The sequence below is a fragment of the Oryctolagus cuniculus genome, chromosome 12, assembly GCF_964237555.1.
Source record: "Oryctolagus cuniculus chromosome 12, mOryCun1.1, whole genome shotgun sequence".
In the NCBI taxonomy this organism is placed as follows: domain Eukaryota; kingdom Metazoa; phylum Chordata; class Mammalia; order Lagomorpha; family Leporidae; genus Oryctolagus; species Oryctolagus cuniculus.
The window spans coordinates 54,934,977-54,958,685 of NC_091443.1; the positions used below are offsets into that span (position 1 = coordinate 54,934,977).

A 23,709-nucleotide genomic window follows, 5' to 3' on the forward strand; every position below is an offset into this window, starting at 1 on the left:
GGTAAAATCCATCAGAGGAGAAAACCAACAAATATTTCCACAAATATCTAAAAAATAAAGACATAAATATAAGAAACAAGAATAAGGAAGTGGACATGACTCCCCCAAAGAACACAACAAAACTTTAATATTAGAATATGAGCAAGCAGAGATTGCTGAAATGCCTGAAAAGGAATTCAAAAGAATGATCACAGGATTACTCAGAAGCAATGACAGTAAATTCATGAATGAAAGAAGTCCATAATGACATGGAGGAAAAATTTTCCCATGACATAGATATTTTAGGAGAAATCAAACTGAAATATTAGAAATGAAGAATTCAATATGTCAAATAAAAATACAATGGAAAGTCTTAACAACAGATTTGGTGAGGCAGAAGAAAGAATATTCAAACTAGAAGACAAAACTTTGAAAGTATCTCAGTCAAAGCACAAAAAAGCAGAAATTGGAAAAATTAAAAAGCAATGCATGACATTTATGGGATAAGATCAAATGACCCAGCATATGGGTCTTAGGAGTTCTGGAAGGTGTCGAAAGAGAGAATGAATTAGAAGGCCCATTCAGGGAAACACTAGCAGAAAAATTCCCTAAGTTGAAGAAATAGACATCCAATTACACAAGGCATATAGGACTCCTAATAGACATAACCAGGAAAGATCTTCAGTACGACACATTGCAGTAAAATTTTCAATAGTAAATCATAAAGAAAAGATTCTAAATTGTGCATGGAAGACATGCTAGATTATCTTCAGAGGCTCTCCAAATAGACCCGTAGCTGATTTGCCACCAGAAATCCTAGAACCTAGAGGAGAATAGAGAGACAATGTCATCTTAAAGGGGGAGGGGAACCTGACAAACAGAATACTGTACCCCGCATAGCTCTCATTTACGAACAAAGGTGAAATAAAGTACTTTTTTTCCTTTTTTTAAAGGCAGAGTTAGACAGTGAGAGAGACAGAGAGAAAGGTTTTCTTTTCCCATTGGTTCACCCCACAAGTGGCCACTACAGCCAGCATGTTGCAGCCGGCACACTGTGCCGATCCAAAGCCAAGAGCCAGCTGCTTCCTCCTGGTCTCCCATGCGGGTGCAGGGCCCAAGCACTTGGGCCATCCTCCACTACCTTCCCGGGTCACAGCAGAGAGCTGGACTGGGAGAGGAGCAACCAGGACAGAATCCGGTGCCCCAACCGGGACTAGAACCCAGAGTGCCAGTGCTGCAGGTGGAGGATTAGCCTAGTGAGCCATGGTGCTGGCCATAAAGTACTTTCATCACACAGATTTGAAAGAATTTTTTACCACTTGCTGAGCCTTTCAAATGATGCTTAAGAATGTTCTACAAAGACATGCAGATAGTCATCATTATGAAAGAATGTGAAGGAAGAAAATCTCCCAGTAAAAGTAGAAAAGAAAAACAAAGCAAAAATAGGAATATTTATGGAAAATGGCAGGGCCATGTCATTACTTATCAATAATTTTGAATGTAGAAAGCCTAAATTCTCCAGTTAAAAGATCCATACTAGCTGAATGCATTAACAAACAGGACTCATCTATTTGCTGCCTCCAAGAAACAAATCTTACCAATGAGGACATACATGACTGAAAGGGGAAGGTTGAGAAAGATATTCCATGCTAAAAGAAAGTGAAAATAAGCAGATGTGGCCAACCTAATATCAGACAAAAAAGACTTTTAGCACAAAAATTGTTAAAAGACACAAAAAAGAACATTATGTAATGATTAAGGGATCAATTTAATAGGAAGATGTGGACATAATAAATATTTATGCACCCAATGCCAGGGTGCCTGGCTACTTAAAAGAAGTGTTAACAGATCTAAAGGGAGACATAGACTCTAATACAAGAGTAATGGGAGACTTCAATGCCCCACTTTCTTCAATGGTCAGATCAACTAGAAAGAAAATTGACAAATGAACAACAGAGCTAAAAACACCATGAACCAAATGGAGCTAACTGACATCTACATAACCTTTCATCCCACAGTTGCAGAATACACATTCTTTCCATCGGTAAATGGAACTTTCTTTATTATAGAGCATATGCTCCATAAAGTAAGTCTCAGGAAATACAAAAGAATTGAAATCATGAGGGGCAGCAAGATGGCGGAATAGGAAGGGAGCACACTGATAGTCTGGGGAGAGACAATTTAATAAAAGTGGAGACACTGCAGGTTCAAGAAAGAGTAGGGGAAGAAACAGCAGAGGAAACTCTTCCGGAACTGGTGATTCACAGTGGACCTGCGTGGAGAGCATGGGAGCCCACAGTTCGGGACACCAGTGGCAGACTAAACACACCAGCACTGGAACGCGAGGTGAGCTGAACCTCAATAGCCCGAGACACCAGCAGGCAAGCGGAAAGAGGAGAATAGAGGGAACGACCATGTGGGGTAAAGTTCACTAGGCTAACTAGAAGAGAGAGAGAGAGAAAAAAGTGACTGATACGGACACGAGTTTCTCTCTCTCCACTCACCTCTCAAAGGCAAGCAAGACAAAGAGCAGGCGCCATCTTGGACATACATCATTAGCAGGGTGACCTCAGGTCTACATGGGCCCTGAGCCTAGCAGAAAAACCTGACTCTGGCGGGGGAGGGAGGGTGGTGAATTAACAGGAAATTAGGACCCAGTGAATTTCTGGTGCTACTGAACTAAGACTGTGAAAAAAGAGATGGTGGGGGAGAGAACTCACTGAATTCACCTGAGTGCTCACCAGAGACGCTTCAATTCGGTGACCTTAGAAACCCAGTGGGAGATTGCAGGAGAATTTGAGCCCACACTGAGGGCAGGACAGATTCCCTGTGTGGTCCTTGGGAAAGAGCTTCCAATCTCTGGCTCCTGTGGGTATATCATCCACCTGCTAACTACCTCCAATTCCGTTAAGCTGTGTGGAATTACTTCCCTTTTGAATCAAAAAAAAAAGAAAGAGAGAGAGAGAGATTTGCTGCGCCTAACCTGGGAGTATCACCTTTGGCACACCCCTGACCCTGAGGAACCAAACAGAGCTCTCAGGCTACTGCCATCTCAAGCCTCTAAGGCTCCATCAAATACAGACAGTACACTTGATCTGGAGTCAAAATATAACAAGAAAAAACAACACAGTGAAGAAAACAAAGAATATCTCCAATATGCCAAACAACAAACGCAGAAACCAAAGTAACAAAAACAAGGAAGAAATTATGACGCCCCCAAATGAAATAGACACCCCAATTCAAGATTATGAAGATGATGAGATGGAAGAAATGCAAGAAGCAGATCTCAAAAAATTGATAAGAACATTAAGAAGTTCTCAAAAACAAATTCTTGAACTACAGAAATCCTTAATGGACAAGATAGAAAATCTCTCTCATGAAAATGAAATATTAAGGAGGAATCAAAATGAAATGAAACAACTAGTAGAACAGGAAACTGTGATAGTGATGAGAAATCATGATGAAGTGAAGAATTCAATTGATCAAATGACAAACACATTAGAGAGCCTTAAAAGCAGAATGGGTGAAGCAGAAGAGAGAATATCGGACTTCAAAGACAGAGCACAGGAAAGGATACATTCAAACCAAACAAAAGAAGAGGAAATTAGAAATCTAAAAAATATTGTGGGGAATCTACAAGATACTATTAAAAAAACCAACATTCGGGTTCTAGGAGTTCCTGAAGGCATGGAGAGGGAGAAAGGATTAGAATGCCTTTTCAATGAGATAATAGCAGAAAATTTCCCAGGTTTGGAGAAGGACAGAGACATCCTAGTACAGGAAGTTCATAGAACCCCTAGTAAACATGACAAAAAGAGATCCTCACCACGACACATTGTAATTAAACTCACCACAGTGAAACAGAAAGAAAAGATCCTAAAATGTGCAAGAGAGAAACGTCAGATTACTCTCAGAGAATCTCCAATCAGACTCTCAGCAGACTTCTCATCAGAAACCCTACAAGCTAGAAGGGAATGGCAAGACATAGCCCAGGTACTAAGAGAGAAAAACTGCCAGCCCAGAATATTATATCCTGCAAAGCTCTCATTTGTGAATGAAGGTGAAATAAAGACCTTTCATAGCAAACAGAAATTGAAAGAATTTGTCACCACTCGTCCAGCCCTACAAAAGATGCTTAAAGATGTCCTGCACACAGAAACACAGAAACACGGTCATCAATATGAAAGAAGGTAAAGGAAGGAAACCTCACAGCAAATGATCACAGGAAGTTCAAAGCATATATTAGAAAATATATTTGGAAAATGGCAAAGCAAAGATACTGCTTATCAATAGTCACATTGAACGTTAATGGCCTGAACTGTCCAGTTAAAAGACACTGATTGGCTGATTGGCTTAAGGAACAAAACCCATCTATTTGCTGCTTACAATAAAGACCCATACAGACTGACAGTGAAAGGCTGGAAAAAGATATACCATGCCAACAGAAATGAAAAAAGAGCGGGCGTAGCCATCTTAATATCGGACAACATAAACTTTACTACAAAAACTGTTAAGAGAGATAAAGAGGAGCACTATATAGTGATTAAGGGATCAATTCAACAGGAAGATATAATGATTATCAATGTATATGCACCTAATTACAGGGCACCAGTTTATTTAAAAGATTTATTAAGGGACTTGAAGGGAGACTTAGACCCCAATACAGTAGTACTGGGGGACTTCAATACTCCACTCTCAGAAACAGACAGATCAACAGGAAAGAAGATCAACAAGGAGACAGTAGATTTAAACAACACTATAGCCCAAATGGATCTAACAGATATATACAGAACTTTTCATCCTACACAGAAAGAATTTACATTCTTCTCAGCAGTACACAGAACCTTCTGTATGATTGACCACATACTTGGCCATAAAGCAAGTCTCAGCAAATTCAAAAGAATTAGAATCGTACCATGCAGCTTCTCAGACCATAAAGGAATGATTAGCAACTCAGGAATCCCTAGAGCATACACAAACACATGGAGATTGAACAACATGCTCCTGAATGAACAATGGGTCATAGAAGAAATTAAAAGAGAAATCAAAAATTTTCTGGAAGTAAATGAGGATAACAGCACAACATACCAAAACTTATGGAATACAGCAAAAGCAGTGTTAAGAGGAAAGTTCATATCAATAAGTGCCTACATCAAGAAATTGGAAAGGCACCAAATAGATGAGCTTTCAATTCATCTCAAGGATCTAGAAAATCTGCAGCAAATCAGACCCAAATCTAGTAGGAGAAGAGAAATAATCAAAATCAGAGAAGAAATCAACAGGATTGAATCCAAAAACATTCCAAAAAATCAGCCAAACGAGCAGCTGGTTTTTTGAAAAAATAAACAAAATTGACACCCCATTGGCACAACTAACTAAAAAAAGAAGAGAAAAGACCCAAATCAATAAAATCAGAGATGAAAAAGGAAATGTAACAGCAGACACCACAGAAATAAAAAGAATCATCAGAAATTACTACAAGGACTTGTATGCCAGCAAACAGGGAAACCTATCAGAAATGGATAGATTCCTGGACACATGCAACCTACCTAAATTGAACCAGGAAGACATAGAAAACCTAAACAGACCCATACCTGAGACAGAAATCGAAACAATAATAAAGGCCCTCCTAACAAAGAAATGCCCAAGACCAGAGGGATTCATTGCTGAATTCTACCAGACATTTAAAGAAGAACTAATTCCAATTCTTCTCAAACTATTCAACAATAGAAAAAGAGGGAATCCTCCAAAATTATTTTTATGAAGCCAGCATCACCTTAATTTCTAAGCTGGAAAAAGATGCAGCATTGAAAGAGAATTACAGACCAATACCCCTGATGAACATAGATGCAAAAATCCTCAATAAAATTCTGGCCAATAGAGTGCAACAACACATCAGAAAGATCATCCACCCAGACCAAGTGGGATTTATCCCTGGTATTCAGGGATGGATCAATGTGCACAAATCAATGTGATACACCACATTAACAGACTGCAGAAGAAAAACCATAGATTATCTCAATAGATGCAGAGAAAGCATTTGATAAAATACAACACCCGTTCATGATGAAAACTCTAAGCAAACTGGGTATGGAAGGAACATTCATCAATAAAATCAAAGCAATATATGAAAAACACACGAACAACATCCTATTGAATGGGGAAAAGTTGGAAGCATTTCCACTGAGATCTGGTACCAGACAGGGATGCCCACTATCAGCACTGCTATTCAAAATAGTTCTGGAAGTTCTAGCAAGAGCCATTAGACAATAAAAAGAAATAAAGGGATACAAATTGGGAAGGAAGAACTCAAACTATCCCTCTTTGCAGATGATATGATTATTTATTTAGGGGATCCAAAGAACTCTACTAAGAGACTATTGGAACTCATAGAAAGATTTCGGCAAAGTAGCAGGATATAAAATCAATGCACAAAAATCAACAGCCTTTGTATACACAGACAATGCCATGGCTGAGGAAGAACTTCTAAGATCAATGCCATTCACAATAGCTACAAAAACAATCAAATACCTTGGAATAAACTTAACCAAGGGCATTAAAGGTCTCTACGATGAAAATTACAAAACAAAAAAGCTGTCTGCACATTGATGTTTATTGCAGCTCAATTCACAAGAGCTAAGACCTGGAATCAACCCAAATGCCCATCAACAGTAGACTGGATAAAGGAATTATGGGACATGTACTCTAGGGAATACTATACAGCAGTCAAAAACAACGAAATCCTGTCATGTGCAACAAGATGGAGGAATCTGGAAAACATTACTCTGAGTGAATTAAGCCAGTCCCAAAGGGACAAATATCATATGTTCTCCCTGATCAGCAACAACTAACTGAGCACCAAAGTGGAAACTTGTTGAAGTGAAATGGACACTATGAGAAACACTGACTTGATCAGCTCTTGTCCTGACTGTTGATGTACAATGTAATACTTTATCCATTTTAGTATTTTCTCTTTGTTTTATTCTAGTACTGTTGGTTGAACTCTGTGATTAACACACAATTATTCTTAGGTGTTTAAATTTTAACTGAAAAATGATCCCTGTTAAATCTAAGAGTGGGAATTAGAGAGGGAGGAGATGTACAATTTGGGACATGCTCAATTGGACTTGCCCCAAATGGTGGAGTTAGAATCATGCCAGGGGATCCCAATACAATCCCATCAAGGTGGCATGTACCAATGCCATCTTACTAGTCCAAGTGATCATTTTCAGTTCACAACTGATCACACTGATAGGTCTAACAGTCAAAGGGATCACCCAAACAAGATTAGTGTCTGCTAATACTAGCTGATAGAATCAAAAAGGGAGAGAACGATCCATCATGGGAAGCAGGATACACAGCAGACTCATAGAATGGCAGATGTCCTAAACAGCACTCTGGCCTCAGAATCAGCCCTTAAGGCATTCATATATGGCTGAAGAGCCCATGTGAATATTTTAGTGATGGAAAGCCAAGGCACCTGGAAAAAAAAAAAGACCTAAATGGAAGATCTCTGTGAGTGAGATCCCAGTGGAAAGAATGGGGCCATCAACGGAGGTACCTTTCTCTGAAGGGAGGAGAGAACTTCCACTTTGACTACGACCCTGTCGGAATAAGATCGAAGTTGGCGAACTCAAAAGGCTTCCATAGCCTTGGCAACTCATGACTAGAGCCTAGGGAGATTTCTGACACCATAAACAAGAGTGTCAAATTGTTAAGTCAACAACAGGAGTCAATGTGTACTTACTTCTCATGTGGGATCTGTCCTTAGTGTGCTGTCCAAATTGAAGTAATGCTATAACTAGTACTGAAACGGTATTTTACACTTTGTGTTTCTGTGTGAGTGCAAACTGATGAAATCTTTACTTAATACATACTAAATCGATCTTCTGTATATAAAGGTAATTGAAAATGAATCTTGATGTGAATGGAATGGGAGAGGGAGCGAGAGATGGGAGGGGTGTGAGTGGGAGGGAAAATAAAAAAATACATAATTACTCTTAGGTGTTTAATTAATGCTATAACTAGTACTCAAATAGTATTTTACACTTTGTTTCTGTGTGGGTTCAAACTGAAAATCTTTACTTAATATATGTTAATTGATCTTCTGTATATAAAGATAATTGAAAATTAAAAAAAAGAATTGAAATTAAGCTGTGGCTCTTTGCTGATAGCAATGAGATGAAACTTGAAATCAGCAACTCAAGAATTTTCTAGAACATATGCAAATACTTGGAGACTGAGCAAGATGCTTCTGAATGAACAGTGAATTATAGTAGGAATACAAAGATAAATTTAAAAAAATTTTGGAAAAAAATGAAGCCAACAATACAACATATAAAAACTTACTGGGAGCAAAACTTATTGAGCAGTGTTAAGAGGGAAACTTATAGCAATTGATGCTTACATCAAGAAATTGGAAAGATACCAAATAAATGAGCTGTCAATATATCTCAAGGAAATAGAATAACAACAACAAATCAAACCCAAAATTAGGAGCAGGAAAAATAATTAAAATTAGAGAAGAAATCAAAACATTGAAATAAAAAAATACAAAACATCAGTAACAGAAAATGTAGCATCTGATACCACAGAAATAAAATCATCAGGAATTACTCTTTTTTCATTATAAACATTTTATTTAGTAAATATAATTTTCCAAAGTACAATTTATTGATTACAATCACTTTTCCCCCCATAACTTCCCTCCCACCAGCAACACTCCCATCTCCCGCTCCCTCTCCCATTCCTTTCACATCAAGATTCGTTTTCAATTATCTTTATATACAGAAGATCGATTTAGTATATATTAAGTAAAGATTTCATCAGTTTGCACCCACACAGAAACACAAAGTGAAAAATACTGTTTGAGTACTAGTTTATCATTAATTCACATTGGACAACACATTAAGGACAGAGATCCCACATGAGGAGTAAGTGCACAGTGACTCCTGTTGTTGACTTAACAATTTGACACTCTTGTTTATGACATCAGAAATCTCCCTAGGTTCTAGTCATGAGTTTCCAAGGCTATGGAAGCCTCTTGAGTTCACTGACTTTGATCTTATTTAGGCAAGGTCATAGTCAAAGTGCATGTTCTCTCCTCCCTTCAGAGAAAGGTTTCTCCTCCTTTGATGGCCCCCTTTTTTAACTTTTATTTAAGGCATATTAATTTCCAAAGTACAGCTTATGGATTACAATGGCTTCCCCACCCCATAACTTCCCTACCACCCGCAACCCTCCCCTTTCCCACTCCCTCTCCCCTTCCATTCACATCAAGATTCATTTTCAATTCTCTTTATATAAAGATCAGTTTAGCATATATTAAGTAAAGATTTCAACAGTTTGCACCCGCATAGAAACACAAAGTGAAAAATACTGTTTGAGTACTAGTTAGAGCATTAAATCACAATGTACAGCACATTAAGGACAGAGATACTACATGAGGAGTAAGTGCACAGTGACTCCTGTTGTTGACTTAGCAAATTGACACTCTTGTTTATAGCATCAGTAATCACCCAAGGCTCTTGTCATGAGTTGCCAAGGCTATGGAAGCCTTTTGAGTTCGCCAACTCCAATCTTATTTAGACAAGGTCGAAGTCAGAGTGGAAGTTCTCTCCTCCCTTCAGAGAAAGGTACCTCCTTCTTTGATGTTTGATGACCTGTTCTTTACACTGGGATCTCACTCACGGATATCTTTCATTTAGTTTTTTTTTTTTTTTTTTTTTTTTGCCAGAGTGTCTTGGCTTTCCATGACTGAAATACTCTCATAGGCTTTTCAGCTGGATCTGCATGCCTTAAGAGCTGATACTGAGGCCAGGGTGCTGTTTAGGACATCTGCCATTCTATGAGTCTGCTGTGTATCTCACTTCCCATCTGGATCATTCTCTCCCTTTTTTATTCTATCAGTTAGTATTAGCAGACACTAGTCTTGTTTATGTGATCCCTTTGGCTTTCAGTCCTATGATAATGATCATTTGTGAACAGAAATTGATCACTTGAACTATTGAGATGGCATTGGTACATGCCACCTTGATGGGATTGAATTGGAATCCCCTGGTATGTTTCTAACTCTACCGTTTGAGGTAAGTCAGCTTGAGCATGTCCCAAATTGCACATCTCTTCCCTCTCTTATTCCCACTCTATATTAAACAAGGATCACTTTTCAGTTAAGTTTCAACACTTAAGAATAACTGTATTGATTACAGTATTCAAGCAAAAGTATTAAGTAGAACAAACAAACAAAAAATACTAAGAGGGACAACGTATTAAGTTGTTCATCAACAGTCAGGCCAAGGGCTGATCAAGTCACCATTTCTCATAGTGTTCATTTCACTTCAACAGGTTTCCTTTTGCTGCTCGGGTCGTAGTCACCGATCAGGGAGAACATATGATATTTGTCCATTTGGGACTGGCTTATTTCACCCAGCATAATGTTTTCCAAATTCCTAAGAGGGATCACTTCCTTGTTAAAATTTAAACACCTAAGAATAATTGTGTGGTAATCACAGAGTTCAACCAATAGTACTAGAACAAAAAAAATACTAAAATGGATAGAGTATTACCTTGTACATCAACAGTCAGGACAAGAGCTAATCAAGTCACTGTTTCTCATAGTGTCCATTTCACTTCAACAAGTTTCCACTTTGGTGCTCAGTTAGTTGTTGCTGATCAGGGAGAACATATGATATTTGTCCCTTTGGGACTGGCTTAATTCACTCAGAGTAATGTTTTCCAGATTCCTCCATCTTGTTGCACATGACAGGATTTCGTTGTTTTTGACTGCTGTATAGTATTCCCTAGAGTACATGTCCCATAATTCCTTTATCCAGTCTACTGTTGATGGGCATTTGGGTTGGTTCCAGGTCTTAGCTCTTGTGAATTGAGCTGCAATAAACATTAGCTGCAGACAGCTTTTTTGTTTGCCAATTTAATTTCCTTTGGGTAAATTCCAAGGAGTGGGATGGCTGGGTTGAATGGTAGGGTTATCTTCAGGTTTCTGAGGAATCTCCAGACTGACTTCCATAGTGGCTTAACCAATTTGCATTCCCACCAACAGTGGGTTAGTGTCCCTTTTCCCCACATCCTCACCAGCATCTGTTGTTGGTAGATTTCTGAATGTGAGCCATTCTAACCGGGGTGAGGTGAAACTTCATTGTGGTTTTGATTTGCATTTCCCTGATTGCTAGTGATCTTGAACATTTTTTCATGTGTCTGTTGGCCATTTGGATTTCCTCTTTTGAAAAATGTCTATTGAGGTCGTTGATCCATCTCTTAAATGGGTTGTTTGTTTTGTTGTTGTGGAGTTTCTTGATTTCTTTGTAGATTCTTTTTTACCAACCCTTTATCTGTTGCATAGTTTGCGAATATTTTTTTCCCATTCTGTGGGTTGCCTCTTCACCTTCCTTACTGTTTCTTTTGAAGTACAGAAACTTCTCAATTTGATGCAATCCCAGATGTTAAATTTGGCTTTGACTGCCTGTGATTCTGGGGTGTTTTCCAAGAAGTCTTTGGCAGTACCTATATCTTGCAGGGTTTTTCCAATGCTCTTTAATAATTTGATGGTGTTGGGTTGTAGATTTAAGTCTTTAATCCATGTTGAGTGAATTTTTGTGTAAGGTGAAAGGTAGGGGTCTTGCTTCATGCTTCTGCATGTGGAAATCCAATTTTCCCAGCACCTTTTATTGAATAGACTGTCCTTACTCCAGGGATTGGTTTTGGATCCTTGATCCAATATAAGTTGGCTGTAGAAGTTTGGATTGATTTCTGGTGTTTCTATTCTGTTCCATTGGTCTATCCATCTGTTTCTGTACCAGTACCATGCTGTTTTGATAACAACTGCCCTGCAGTATATCCTGAAATCTGGTATTGTGATGCCTCCGGCTTTGTTTTTGTTGTACAAGATTGCTTTAGCTATTCGAGGTCTCCTGTGTCTCCATATGAATTTCAGCATCATTTTTTTCCAGATCTGAGAAGAAGGCCTTGGGTATCTTGATTGGTATTGCATTGAATGTATAGATTGCTTTTGGGAGAATGAACATTTTGATGATATTGATTCTTCCAATCCATGAGCATGGATGATTTTCCATTTTTTTGGTATCCTCTTCTATTTCTATCTTTAAGGTTGTGTAATATGTATTTACATATGCTCTAGGGATTCCTGAGTTGCTAATCTCCAACTTCATTCTTTTATGGTCTGAGAAGCTGCATCATATGATTCTTTTTTTTTTTTTTTTTTGACAGGCAGAGTGGACAGTGAGAGAGACAGAGCGAAAGGTCTTCCTTTGCCCTTGGTTCACCTTCCAATGGCCACCGTGGCTGGTGCTCTGCGGCCAGCACACCATGCTTATCCAACGGCAGGAGCCAGGTACTTATCCTTGTCTCCCATGGGGTGCAGGGCCCAAGCACTTGGGTCATCCTGCACTGCACTCACTGGCCACAGCAGAGAGCTGGCCTGGAAGAGGAGTAACCGGGACAGAATGGCACCCTGACCTGGACTAGAACCCAGTGTGCTGGCGCCGCAAGGCGGAGGATTAGCCTAGTTGCCACAGCGCTGGCCCGTATGATTCTAATTCTTTTGAATTTGCTGAGACTTGCTTTATGGCCTAGTATGTGGTCAATCATAGAGAAGGTTACATGTACAGCTGAGAAGAATGTAAATTCTTTCTGTGTAGGATGAAAAGTTCTGCAGATATCTATTAGATCTATTTGGGCTACAGTGTTGTTTAAATCTACTGTCCCCTTGTTGATCTTCTGTCCTGTAATCTATTTCTGAGAGTGGAGTATTGAAGTCTCCCAGTACTACTGTATTGGGTCTAAGTCTCCCTTTAAGTTCCTTAATAAATCTTTTAAATAAACTGGTGCCCTGTAATTAGGTGCATATACATTGATAATCGTTATATCCTCCTGTTGAATTGATTCCTTAATCATTATGTAGTCCCCCTCTTTGTCTCTCTTAACAGTTTTTGTGGTAAAGTTTATGTTGTCCGATATTAAGATGGCTACGCCCGCTCTTTTTTCATTTCTGTTGGCATGGTATATCTTTTTCCAGCCTTTCACTGTCAGTCTGTATGGGTCTTTATTGGAAAGATGTGTTTCTTGTAAGCAGCAAATAGATGGGTTTTGTTCCTTAAGCCAATCAGCCAATCGGTGTCTTTTAACTGGACAGTTCAGGCCATTAACGTTCAATGTGACTATTGATAAGCAGTATCTTTGCTTTGCCATTTTCCAAATATATTTTCTAATATATGCTTTGAACTTCCTGTGATCATTTGCTGTGAGGTTTCCTTCCTTTACCTTCTTTCATATTGATGACCATGTTTCTGTGTTTCTGTGTGCAGGACATCTTTAAGCATCTTTTGTAGGGCTGGATGAGTGGCGACAAATTCTTTCAATTTCTGTTTGCTATGAAAGGTCTTTATTTCACCTTCATTCACAAATGAGAGCTTTGCAGGATATAATATTCTGGGCTGGCAGTTTTTCTCTCTTAGTACCTGGGCTATGTCTCGCCATTCCCTTCTAGCTTGTAGGGTTTCTGTTGAGAAGTCTGCTGAGAGTCTGATTGGAGATTCTCTGAGAGTAATCTGACGTTTCTCTCTTGCACATTTTAGGATCTTTTCTTTCTGTTTCACTGTGGTGAGTTTAATTACAATGTGTCGTGGTGAGGATCTCTTTTTGTCATGTTTACTAGGGGTTCTATGAACTTCCTGTACTAGGATGTCTCTGTCCTTCTCCAAACCTGGGAAATTTTCTGCTATTATCTCATTGAAAAGGCATTCTAATCCTTTCTCCCTCTCCATGCCTTCAGGAACTCCTAGAACCCGAATGTTGGTTTTTTTAATAGTATCTTGTAGATTCCCCACAATATTTTTTAGATTTCTAATTTCCTCTTCTTTTGTTTGGTTTGAATGTATATTTTCCTGTTCTCTGTCTTCTAAGTCCGATATTCTCTCTTCTGCTTCACTCATTCTGTTTTTAAGGCTCTCTAATGTGTTTGTCATTTGATCAATTGAATTCTTCATTTCATCATGATTTCTCGTCACTATCACAGTTTCATGTTCTACTAGCTGTTTCACTTCATTTTGATTCCTCCTTAATATTTCATTTTCATGAGAGAGATTTTCTATCTTGTCCATTAAGGATTTCTGTAGTTCAAGAATTTGTTTTTGAGAACTTCTTAATGTTCTTATCAATTTTTTGAGATCTGCTTCTTGCATTTCTTCCATCTCATCATCTTCATAATCTTGAATTGGGGTGTCTATTTCATTTGGGGGCGTCATAATTTCTTCCTTGTTTTTGTTACTTTGGTTTCTGCGTTTGTTGTTTGGCATATTGGAGATATTCTTTGGTTTCTTTGGTGTGGTGTTTTTTCTTGTTATACTATGACTCCAGATCAAGTGTACTGTCTGTATTTGATGGATCCTTAGAGGCTACGATGGGTGTGGCCAGAAAGTGCTGTCTGGTTCTTCAGGGTTAAGGGTGTGCCTAAGGTGACTCACCCAGATTGTTCTCTCACTTGATCTCTCTCTCTCTCTTTTTTTTTTTTTTTTTTTTTTGACTCAGTTGGGAAGTAATTCCACACAGCTGAGTGGAATTGAGGGTAGTTGATGTATGAAATCTTGCCCCTATGGGTATTCGTCTGCTTACCCCTGGGACCACACAAAGAGTTTATTCAGCCCTCAGTGTGGTCTCAAATTTCTCAGCAGTCTCTCACCAGGTTGCCCAGGTTACCGAGTTTGTGTACTCGGTGAGTTCTCTCACCCCCCCCCCTCAGATTTTCACAACCTCAGTTCGTTAGCTCCACACTTTCACTAGAGCTTAACCTCCTGTTATTTCTCCCCACCAGAGTCAGGTTTTTCTGCTTGGCTAATGGCAGGGGCCTCTTTACATATGTAAAATGGCACCTGCTCTTTGTCTTGCTCAGCTTTGTAAGGTGATTGGAGAGAGAGGCTAATGTCTGTGCTGGTTCCCCTTATTTATTCGTTTTTTCTCTCCTCCAGTTAGCCTGGTAAACTTTCCCCAGTGGGGCTTCTGGCCTCGTTCCCTGTGGGCTCTTTCTGCCTTTCCCCACCAATGTCTCGGGTTACCGAGGTTTTTGTCTCACCTCGCCTTCCAGCGCTGGTGCAGACTCTGTGGCTCGCGTGGCTCGGCTTCTGCAGCGGCTTGGCTTCTGCAGTGGCTCGGCTCCTGCGGTGGCTCGGCTTCCACGCGGTGGGCGACCTTGCTCTCCCCGTAGGTCCTCCGTGTCACATCCACTAGATCCAGAAGAGTTTCCTCTGCAATTTTTTCCTGAGCCTTTTCCAGAGGCTATAGTAACTCCACTTTTATTAAACTTTCTTTTCCCGGACTATTGGTGCGTGCCCTCCCTATTCTGCCATCTTGGCTCCACCCCCCAGGAATTACTCTTGAGAGCTGTATGCCAACAAATTGGAAATCCTAGAAGAAATGAATAGATTCCTGGACACATACAATCTACTAAAATTGAGGCATAAAAATGTAAACAGACCAATAACCAAGACAGAAATTGAATCAGTAATAAAGACCCTCCCAAGTAAGATAAGTCCAGAACCAGATGGCTTCACTGCTGAATTCTATCAAACATTTAAAGAAGAGCTAATTCTAATTCTTCTCATGCTATTCAAAACAATTGAAAGGGAGGGAATCTTCCCAAACTCCTTCTATGAGGCCAGCATCAACTTAATTCCTAAACCAGAAAAAGATACAACAGAGAAATCAAACTATAGACCAATGTCCCTGATGAAAATAGATGCAGAAATCCTCATCAAAACATTAGCTACTCGAGTCCAACAACACATCAGAAAGAGCATTAACCTAGACCAAAGAGATTTATCCATGGTATGCAGGAATGGTTCAACATATGAAATCAATAAATATGATACATCACTTCAATAAGTTGAAGAATGAAAATCATATAAGTACCTCAGTAAATGCAGAGAAAGAATTTGATGCATACATCAAACTTTCATGATAAAAATTTAGAAAATTGAGTATAGAAGGAAGATTTCTCAACACAATCAAAGCAAGTTATGACAAATCCACAACTAGCATCTTATTGAATGGTGAAAAGTTGAAAGAATTTCCAGTAAAATTCAGACTACACAAGAATGGCTTCTTTCACCATTGGTGTTCAATATAATCCTGGAAGTTTTAACCAGAGCCATTAGGAAGAAAAAGAAATCAAAAGGATATAAATTTAGAAGGAGGAAGTCAAACTATCATTATTTGCAGATGATATAATTCTACATATAGGAGAAGCAAAAGACTCCACTAAGAGACTGTTGGAACTTGTAAAAGAGTTTGGTAAAGTTTCAGGATATAGAATCAACACACAAAAATCAATAGTTTTGTATGCACAGACAATGCCATTGTTGAGAAAGAACTTTTTTTTTTTTTTTAACAGGCAGAGTGGACAGTGAGAGGGAGAGAGACAGAGAGAAAGGTCTTCCTTTTGCCGTTGGTTCACCCTCCAATGGCCGGCGCATCACGCTGATCTGAAGCCAGGAGCCAGGTGCTTCTCCTGGTCTCCCATGCGGATGCAGGGCCGAAGCACTTGGGCCATCCTCCACTGCCCTCCCGGGGTTGACATAATCACACCCTCACCTCCTCTCTTCCAAAGTGACCAATGTGAGGGGTTAGCTCACAGTGGGCACAGCACTTACCCATGCTGTTGTATGAACCTCACAAAGGATCTGTGCAATTCTCAGTGTGAGCATGAGTCCTCTGCAGTGACCTCTCTGGGCAATCAGGGAGCTCTGAGCCTCTGGCACCAGACACAGTGATTGCCCAGAGACCCAGTTACTCACTGTGCCCCATCATGGATTTCCTATAGCCTCAGCACACAAAGCTCCCACAGTCATGGGGTGCAGAGGTTCCAATCCACCCTGCAAGCCTGTCCCAATCATAGAGCAGAGACATTCCCAGAGCTACTAGCTAAGTGTATGGAATCTGAAAAACAGAATGATAGACAACATTGACTCTTGAAAAGTAAAAGTATTTATTTTATAAATAAGTATTTATTTTATCTTGTTGGTAAAAGTGGCTATTTCTAAAGTCTGTAAAAAGTCAGCAATCAGTATTACATCAATAGCAACTGAGAAATTTAATCATAAGGATGATATTGAATTACTTTTAAACTCTTTTAATGTTAAATGCCTGTAGCTGATGAAAAATTGACTATGGGAAAAGTGCATAAAATATAAATGAAAGTATGATCACGGTAACAGACAAGGAGACTTTACCCTAAAGCAGAAGTTGTTTTCTTCTTTGTTTATTTATGTTTATGCACTTGTGTGGGGTTGCAGACACACAAGAAGTTTGAAGTGTACATCTTCTGATTGAAGACAATGTCCAAAATTATTGGAAGCTTCATCATTTACTTGAGTAATTCAGTCTTTACCCAACCCTCTCCTTTGGTTTGATATTTTAGAGTCAACCTTGATGAAAATTGCTTGAATTATCTGAACATTAATTTATTCAAAATCAAACTTAACTCTCATTTAGGATTGTCTTTTGGGATCCAGGGACTCAGTAAAAGTTCTGATCTGTGGTATTAAAGCACACACTTTGTTATATATGACTCAACAAAGGGGTAAAATTAACTCAGTGGAAAGTACAGGGTTTATTGAAAATCTACTTAAGGTAAAATTTATTAATTTAGAAATCCAATTCATGTTAAATGTAACATTATAGATAAGTTTACAGTGGAAAATATTTAGCTATAAAATATTTATATTCCATGTTAAAATTAATTCTTGAGTTAAGTATTTGGTTCAGAAGTTAAGATGTCAGTTAGTACTCATTTCCTGATTCTAGCTTCCTTCTAAGCAGATTCTTGGATGCAACAGGTGAGAGATCAAGCAGTTGGGACCCTGGCACCCACGTGGAAATCCTAGATTGAGTTCTAGGCTTCCAACTTCATCCTGACCCAAGTCAGGCCATTACAGGCATTTGGGGTATGAATCAGCCTATAGAAGTTCACTTCCTCTGTCTATCTGCCTCTCAAATAAAAAATACATAAAAACTAACATTAATTTCTGTAAGTGAATATCGCCACATGCATTCCTTTTTAATAAATGAGTTAAACATAAAATACATATTGAAGATTCTCCCTGTATAGTACACATATTGCATATATTAAAAATTACACAATTTTATAGAAATTATTTATATAATTGACAGATTAGGAATTACACCAGTGACTGGCATCATGATGTATAGGTTTGCGACAATGCCTGTGATGCCAGCATCCCAAATAGGCACCAATTTATGCCCCAACTACTCCACTTAAGATTCAGCTGCCTGCTAAAGCATCTGGTAAAACAGCAGAAGATGGCCCAAGTTCTTTGGCTGCTGCACTCACATGCGAAGAAACTCCTGGCTCCTCATTTTGAGCCAGTCCCAGACACTGGGGTCATTAGAGGAATGAACCAGCAGATAGAAGATCTCTCTCTAACTCTGCTTTTCAAATAAATAAATAAACCTTCTTTAAGGATTAAATCAATATAATTTAAGAATAAATATTTGAGCACAATAATATTAAGAAAATTATATCCCTTGAATGAGTAGCAATATATAGTGCTATGGAATTCAGTGAAAAGTCACTTGTCTTTTCCACAATTTCATCATAGCTGTTTTCATCTCCTCATTTCTCAACGTGTAGATGACAGGGTTCAAGAGTGGAGTGAAAATGGTATAAAACACCGACAGGAGCTTATCCACAGAAAATCTACTGAAAGGCCACACATAAATGAAAATGCAGGGTCCAAAGAACAGTGTGACTACCATGATATGTGCAGAGCAAGTAGAAAGTGCTTTGCTTACACCACCAGCTGCACGCTGTTGGACAGTGAGGAGGATCCCAGTGTAGGAGATCACGAGGAGCAGAAAACAACTCACGGAAAGCAAGCCACTGTCTGAGATCATAAGTATATCCAAGACATAAGTATCTACACAGGCAAGCTTGATGACAAGGGGGAGGTCACAGAAGAAGCTGTCTACCTCGTTGGGGCCACAGTAAGGTAAATTCACAGTGAAAGCTATTTGACTGATGGAGTGCACAAATCCAATGACCCAAGAAACTAACACCAGCCTCATACAAGTCTCCCGGCTCATCCTAGTCATGTAATGCAAAGGTTTACATATGGCCACATATCTGTCATAGGCCATAGAAACCAGCAGCACCATCTCAGCTCCACCAGTAAAGTGCAATAAAAAGATTTGAGCCATACATCCTCCAAAGGAGATGAGCTTTTGATCACTAAGGAAATCCATAATCATCTTGGGGGTGGCAAATGAGGAGAGCCACATGTCCAGGAAAGATAGATTCCCTAGTAGGAAGTACATGGGGGAGGAATGCAAGCGAGGGTCAGAAATCACAGTAACCACAATGAGGAGATTGCCCAGCATAATGGCAATATAGATACCAGAGAAAAGTACAAATAAAACACATTGGAGATAATATGATTTGCAGAGCCCATGCAACAAAAATTCTGACACCACAGAATAATTCTGCACAGCCATCATCCCAGGTTGCAGACTTGGTCTGAGTCTATACAAAAGAAAGAAAATCCTGTCATTTATGACAAAATAGCTGAAACTTGATGAAATTATATTAAATACAATAAACCAGGCCCCAAAACCAAATATCCTGTGCCTTCGTTTATATACAGAATGTTTAAAAGTTTAATTTACAGAAAAGTAAAACAGAATTACCTAAAGTTGAGCAGTGGGAAGGTTGGGGCAAAGCTGGTCAAAGGACACAGAATTCCAGTTGAACAGGATGATTAAGTTCAAGATATCTATTACATATCACGGTGGTTATAGCTAGTGCAATGCACTGTGTATTTGCAAACTGCTAAGGGATTAGATTTTAAATGTTCTCACCAAACACACAAAAATGTAACTCTGTGGGGTAATGTATATGTTAACTAGTTGATTTAGCCACTCCACAATGAGCATATATATCAGAACATCATGTTGCATAATATAAATACATGCTGTTTCAATTTAGCTATTTGCAAATTGAAAGGAAGTAAGGAAGGAAGAAGTGAAGAGAAATAGAGATAGACAATGAAGGAAGAGGAGGGAGAGGTGGAGAAAGAGAAAGAGAAGGAAGAGGGTGAGAAGATGGAAAAGGAGGAGAAGTAGGGAAGGAAGGAAGGAAGAAGGAGGGAGAGGAAGGGAGGAGGTAACAGAGAGAGGGTGGGAGGGAGGGAGAGAGGGAGGGAAGGAGTAAGTAAGTTAGCTAGTTACTTGGGATGGAGGGAAGAAGATATAATTATATGATGCCTGTCAACAAGCAGGCACATGAAAGTGATCAACTAATTGTTATTGTAATATAATTTTTCCTATGGTAAATAATCTAAAATATAATGTTTGGAAGATTATAAACAAGCACATCCAATATGTGCATTTGCCTTTTCCAGACATCAGTGTTTTCTTAGAGGCTTTGGGCATTTGGGAAGGCTTCAGCACAGGTGAGAGGTATGGAGATTTTTTCTCTCTCTTCTATGGCCTTTATCTATGAGAAAACATAGAGACAGTCAAGTCAGAGAGTAAAACAAAAATCCTAGTAGGATAAGAATACGAAGATTATCAGAATGATACTACATTCTTCCCATCCACATAGATGTTCATCTAAAGGGAAATTTTTCATAAGATAGGACCAAAACATTGGAATTAAAATTTGATTTAAAAAGAGGCACCATGTAAAACACAAAAAATTGCTTAGAAAAACTTTGAAATCAATGCATATGAATGATAGTCACAAAGCTCAAAGACAGTCATTATGGAGAAAAGTGGAAGTTTTCCAAGAAACCAAAAATAGATTTGTCCTATGACCCAGCTATACTGATGTAGGCAGGCATACAGGTTAAAATTGATAAGGTTTGTGAGCTGGAAGACCACGCCTTTACCATGCCCCTGTGTGACCTCATGCTCCTACCTGGCCACACCTGTGCACCCACTGGCCAATCAGGTTAATTAACCACTCCTCTTTGAAAGTGGATTAAAAGCCTGGGACATGGTGTGCCCGCCCCTTCCATTCCTTGGCCTCTTGCCAGTAGGAGCCTTGCTGCGGCCCTGCACATGCAGGGCAGGCACGTGGCCTTCTGGCCACCTGCCCCGTGCTTCCTGGCCTAGATGCTCCTCCTAGTGGCTGGTTCCCGGTACTTGGTATGAACCTGAGAAGACACCTGCACAACCAGCTTTTACTATGCCCTTATTATCCATTATAATAGTGCTAGAAAATATTATCATTATTTTGATGTAACCTAAAGTGTAATCACATTAGCTTATTAGGCAACTAGTAGTAATAATAAGCAATGCTAAGTGTCTTTGAGCTAAGTAATCCAGTAACTACATTAAGTTGATTATCATATTGTACACTCCCCCTTCCCTCCACCTGGCCATGTGACCCTACCCTGACCCAGGTCCAGGAATGTAAAAGGGAGGTTTAAAGCTTGAGATAACAACCAGTCCCTACCCTGGAGTCAGAGACAGGTGTCTTATCAGACTTATCAGAAGTGTCAACTTGATCTGTAGCATTCCCCTAAAGCCTGCTCGTACATGATAATAAAAGCTCTGTAAGAATTGGGCTCAGGGCTTCTTGGGGGCTTCCTCTCCTGGGGGCACAGAGAGGCCCTGGTTCGAACTCATAATAAAAACGACCCTGCTAATTGGCTTCAACTTCGGTCTCTGGTGGTGAGATTTTCGGGGGACCACGGACTGCGGGCATAACAAACCCAGATTTCCTTCTCTGCTATAAATAGGGGCCTCACTCTCCTATGCATCTTTCACACTGAATAAAAGCTTAAAAATGTACCATGCTGCCTCATTCATTTATGCCTATGCCAGTATTCAGAATTCTCTGAATATTAAGCAAGAACCCACACATACTTATTAATATTGGAAATTTATTAATAAGCACATGGTGATTTCATATGGCACCCCAAATTCCAGTTTTAATACCAGTTTTGAGCACATATCTGATGGAAATGAAACTAGCCTATCAAAGAGATATCTGCACCTCCATTTTCATTGCAGCACTATTTGCAACAGCCAAGACATACAATCAATCTAGGTGTCTGATAAAAGATAAATGAACAAAGAAAATATAGTATATAGACGCAACAGAATGTTATTCAGCTTAAGAGTAAATTCCTGAAGCCAGTGTTTTGGCATGGGGGTTAAGTCACCACCTGCAGTGCTGGCATCCCATCCCATGTGGGCACTGGTTCATGTCCCAGCTACTCCACTTCCATTTCAGCTCCCTGCTAATATGCCTGAGAAAAGCAGCAGAAAATGGCCCAAGTACTTGGGTCCTTTAACCTATGTGAGAGACCCAGAACACGCTTCTGACTTGTGGCCCAGCCCTGGCCATTAACAACATTTGGGGAGTGAACCAGCAGGTGGAAGACATCTCTTTCTCTCTCTCTGTAAACCTATTTCTCAAATCAATAAGAAAAATCTTAATGAAGCAGCTAGAAAGATCATTACCCAATCCCCCTAACAGAAAGTTAGGATGCATCCTTCTGGGGAGAGGGCAATGTGAGCAGTCACAAGTGTTAATAGGCAGTCTGGGTGGTCCCCTGGTGGAAATTTGGTGCTTTCATCCCCCCAAAAGGTTCTTTAGCAAGATCAAAAGTGTCTGTCCTCCATCCTTAGAAATCTCCAAATTTACCATGAGAATAGCAAGGGAGTGGTGATTCCAACCTCCTGAGCTCGCAGTTTACAGTGAAAACTACCTGTCCCGCCCTTCCGGATGGTTTGTTTTACCCTGAGTACGCCAGATAAGATAAAAGATTGTAAATCAGGTTTTTTGATGGGTTTTTGTCCCCACCTTGTAACTGATTGTCAATTTGTCAAGTTTTTTATTTTTTCCTCAAAATTGCACTTAAAAATGTCTCTTTTATAAAAAGAATGTAGGAAGAAAACCAAATTGAATCATCAATTTAAACCAAGGATTTAGAAAATAAAATAATTTAAAAAATGGGAAAAAAAGAAATGCAAAAAATAGGTGGTTAAATAAATATATTTGAGAAAGAGGAGTTGCAGGAGGGCGAAAGTTCTGTCTCCAGCCACCTAATGGGACTCAAAAAGAGAAAAAGGAAAAAAAAAGTTCATGGAAAATATGTGTTAGAGAAAAACTATGCATGGATTTCAAAATTTTTGTCCTAATATAAACTTAACCTGTAATTTAATTTTTTCACAAACATTTTAAATGTCACACATTATCATGTCTCTCATTCTCCTCCTCTCTCCAAACAAAATCTGCAAAAACATAATGGTGAATGGCGGTAGCTGTGTGATGAACACTAGTCAACATGCTTTAAAGGGGAAAGACTCCTTTAAGCCAAAAAAAAAAAATCCATATTCAAGTGTAAAGGTCAATTAGGGATGATGCATAAACACAGGATACTTCCCAGACCTTGAACACAAGCTATGCATGTTTGGTAATTTTATGGAAGTGTCACCATTGTGTTATGTCAGTTACAGAATGTCATTTCTCATACTCTCAGATGCTGTTTTTAAGAAAAATTTGATCTGAATAAGCAGTTACTTAAGTTTTTAATCATAAGTGTTCATCTGTGCCATCGGGGAGGACAGCCTCTAATTTCAGGTCACAGAACTCTCCCCATCATCTGCTGTTCATTAACAACCTGGCCAAAACATAATGACAAAATTTTCAAATAACATTAGTCTGAGTTCTCT

At 39.2% G+C, this 23,709-nt stretch overlaps 3 protein-coding genes across 3 annotated transcripts in view; 1 reads left to right on the plus strand and 2 right to left on the minus strand.

Annotated features, from left to right (window-relative positions):
* LOC100343077 (olfactory receptor 4Q2) overlaps window positions 1–15,237 on the plus strand; it is a 30,644-nt gene extending 15,407 nt beyond the window's left edge. Inside the window, exon 2 of the mRNA XM_070054848.1 lies at window positions 14,983–15,237. Within this exon, the coding sequence (XP_069910949.1) occupies window positions 14,983–15,237 (255 nt within the window). The remainder of the gene's footprint in view (window positions 1–14,982) is intronic.
* Window positions 15,238–17,973: 2,736 nt separating this feature from the next.
* LOC100342823 (olfactory receptor 4K14) lies at window positions 17,974–20,190 on the minus strand. The gene has a single exon (XM_008269594.4). It carries the CDS (start codon window positions 19,519–19,521, stop codon window positions 18,586–18,588), a length of 936 nt encoding a protein of 311 aa, XP_008267816.4. The 5' UTR covers window positions 19,522–20,190; the 3' UTR covers window positions 17,974–18,585.
* An 84-nt stretch (window positions 20,191–20,274) lies between these two features.
* LOC100342568 (olfactory receptor 4K13) overlaps window positions 20,275–23,709 on the minus strand; it is a 99,711-nt gene continuing 96,276 nt past the window's right edge. The window contains exon 7 of the transcript XR_007910461.2: window positions 20,275–20,518. The gene's annotated coding sequence lies outside the window, so the exon portion shown is untranslated. The remainder of the gene's footprint in view (window positions 20,519–23,709) is intronic.